Here is a 3164-nt window from a genome sequence, read left to right as displayed (position 1 = left end):
GCCGCCACGCCGGGCCCGGCCAGCTCGGGGTGCAGGCGCAGGTGGCGCGCCAGGCTCTTGGGCTGGCTGAAGCCGCGGCCGCAGCGCGGGCACACGAAGGGCTTGAGGCCGCTGTGCGAGCGCCGGTGCTTGGCCAGGCTCTTGCTCTGCGTGAAGCTGCGGCCGCAGTCGGGGCAGGCGTAGGGCTTCTCGCCCGTGTGGATGCGCTGGTGCTGCATGAGGTTGGAGCTCCAGCTGAAGCGCTTGCCGCACTCGGAGCAGGCGTAGGGCTTCTCGCCCGTGTGGATGCGCCGGTGCTGCACCAGGTGCGAGCTCTGCGAGAAGGTCTTGCCGCAGTCGGCGCAGGCGTTGGGCCGCTCGCCCGTGTGCGTGCGCTGGTGCCGCGTCAGCTTGGACCAGTGGCTGAAGCTCTTGCCGCACTCGTTGCAGATGTAGGGCGCGGGCGGGCGAGTGCGGGGCGGGGGGCCCGCGGGGGGCGCCGCCGGGGGCGGGGCCAGCTTGGTCGGGGGCCAGCTGGGGACGTCGTCATCGTCCATGATGAGGATGTCCACTGCAAGGCAAGAGGGGAGCAGAGAGGCGAGTCAGCCCGGGTAGGGGCGAGCCTGGCTTCCCCTTGTCTGCACGCTGTGTGCCTTCAGCAGGCTCCTGCGACCCGAGGCCCCCAGCACCCACCTCAGTCAGCAGCCCAAGGACTGCGGGGTCCCCAAGGGCGCAGGCCCAGCTGCGCAGCCCTGCTAGGCCCATGGTGGCAATGTCTCCGCCCCAGCCCGCAGGAATGGAAGCGTGACCACGGGACTTCCGGACCACCGTCAGGGGCAGGGCCCCCATGGGGGCGAACGTCTGCACTGCACTGTCCCGAAGGGTGAGGTGTGCGTGGTGAGGCCCATGGCGCGACAGATTAAGTGGCTTCCCTAGAAAGTGCAACCCCAAGCCTGCAGGGTTTGGCTCTGTGGGGTGAGGGCCTGGAGGACAGAGTGGAGGAGGACCTCCAAGGTGCCGCTGTCTCCCCGCCGTGCAGAGCGTGTTCTTCCACTCAGCAGGTGTGCATGCGCCATGAATCAATGTGTGAATGTGTGTGAGATGCCGTGAGGAGGGCCAGAACGTGACACAGCCACCACGCACACAAAGCCACACGTGCAGGAGCACAGGGTGACACGGCCACACGCACGCAGCCACGCACGCGGGAATATGGGGTGACACGGCCACACACATTCACACTCGCAGGAGCACAGGGTGACATGGCCATGCATGCGGGAGCACGGGATGACACGGCCACACACACACACACAGAGCCATGCACAATGGGAGCACAGCCACACACGTGGGAGCACGGGGTGACACGGCCACGTACATGAAGAATGGGGCGACATGGCCATGCATGCAGGAGCACAGGCTGCTGGGAAATGGCACGTGGACCTGCTGGAAGCAGCGCTGTCACTTAGGAAGCTGTAAGCCACGCACAAGGTCTGCTACTGAGGCCTGGTCCTTGGGTGACCAGGGGCAGATGGCAGTCCAGGGAGGGGACTGACTGCTGAGGAGCGGCCATGGGGTCTGTCCCCAGATAGAACACATCACAAAAGGCCATCCTGAGCCATCACTCCGAGAGGGGCTCGCAGGAGCCTGGGCAGTGGGCCTTCAGGTGGACAGCTGGACACAAGGCGCCAGGCAGCAGGGCAAAGCCACCAGCTGCTCTCGGGGGAGCTGTGGCGTCTGCATCTGTCCCTGTCCAGGTTTGGGCCTGGACACTCGATGGAGGGCCACCTCCAACTTACCTGATGGCACTGGGGTGGGGGCTGGAGCACTTCTGAGATTAAAATACCAAGTTCAGGGTTTGTAAGAACGTAACTATGGCATACAGACATACTGAGACTATGTGCAGTGGCCGGGGTGGGAACTGGAGGGGGGGGTCACCCTTGGCCTCCCCGATGGGCAGGGGTCCCCGCAGAAACAGCTGGCCGAGCAGCAGGGCCATGGCCTCCAGAGTGAACCTGGAGCGGCCCTGCTTGCCGTGAGGGTGCTGTTGTGTCTCCTTTCATCCCTGCATGGTAAGCTGTGTGATGTTAGCCACACGCCTCCTGGAGGCCACACTCGGGCGATCAGAAGGCCGGCCCCGGGGCCGCTTGGGAGGAAGAGGGCCGACTCCATGAAGAGTGAGGCAGTCAGATCTTTCCAGGTGGAACCCTGACAGCACACAGGGTTAACTGTTACACTGTGGACCACAAGGTGTGGGGCAAGACCAGGCCATCTGTTTCCAGACGGAAACCTGGCGGGTTCCGGAGTGAGAACCGACTTGGTGACAGCGGGCCGGGCGCTCCCAGCTTCAGTGGTGGGGAGAGCCGCTCCATGGCCTCCCCTGCCCCTCACAGGGAACACACGGCCACCGTGACGTGTGCTGCACCTGCCTGCAGGTGTGTGTCAGGGACCTCACGGGCGACGAGGGGGAAGAACATGGGCAGAAGCTGTGACAGTGCCAGTTTATTGCAGCGGGAGATGCCGGGCCCTGGGCGCCGGGCAGACACACACATGGACACACAGACACAGAGACAAAGCAGCATACAGACACACACAGATGCACTCGCTGGCCCGCTAGGGCTGCCACCCGAGCTGCTCAGAGACCCACGTCAGCTGCTTTCACACTAGACCACCCCGGAGTCCAAGGGCCTGGGGCAAGGAACACACAGGCAGCTCAGTTTCCGGCCTGAGGGCACCCTGCCCGGAAAGCCTGGGCTTCACGAGGCACAAAGTACACAGCTAAGGGCCGGAGGGTCTCCTGACAAGGAACTCCTGAGCTGCAGGTGGCCCTTGGCCCAGTGTGACTTGGCCTCCAGCTGCAAGCTTTTTAAAAGCTGCGGCCAACACTTGAAACGTGTCCGATTTTGCAGGGCGACGTTGCCCAGGTCTCCTCGATGCCCTGACCCAGCCCAATGACCCTGCGCACGTCTCTGTGCCTGTGGGCTCTGGACCTGGTTTCCTGCTGGGTGTACAGGGAGCATGGGTCAGAGATGGACAGGGACAGGGGGACGACCATTAAGCCAGAAGGAACGATGGACCAGAGAGACCAGGTGCTTCCAAGGCGCTTTCCATAGTGACGGGCTGGCGGGGAGGAGGGGGCCTCAGCTACCGGGGGAGAGGGTCACCTGAGAGCACGTGAACCCCATCTACAG

The 3164-nt window shown here is 64.2% G+C and overlaps 1 protein-coding gene across 1 annotated transcript in view; it reads right to left on the bottom strand.

The window, feature by feature from the left end:
* The window catches only part of LOC102871602 (zinc finger protein 787-like), an 18327-nt gene that overhangs the window by 814 nt on the left and 14349 nt on the right, over positions 1 to 3164 (bottom strand). The window contains exon 3 of the mRNA XM_006901844.1: positions 3 to 550. Coding sequence (XP_006901906.1) covers positions 3 to 550 — 548 coding nt within the window. The remainder of the gene's footprint in view (positions 1 to 2; positions 551 to 3164) is intronic.

This window comes from Elephantulus edwardii, unplaced genomic scaffold (genome assembly GCF_000299155.1).
Source record: "Elephantulus edwardii isolate Elephantulus edwardi_28Jun2011 unplaced genomic scaffold, EleEdw1.0 scaffold00348, whole genome shotgun sequence".
Lineage (NCBI taxonomy): Eukaryota > Metazoa > Chordata > Mammalia > Macroscelidea > Macroscelididae > Elephantulus > Elephantulus edwardii.
Note: the sequence above shows the minus strand (reverse complement) of the source record. Positions and strands in the feature narration are given on the sequence as shown.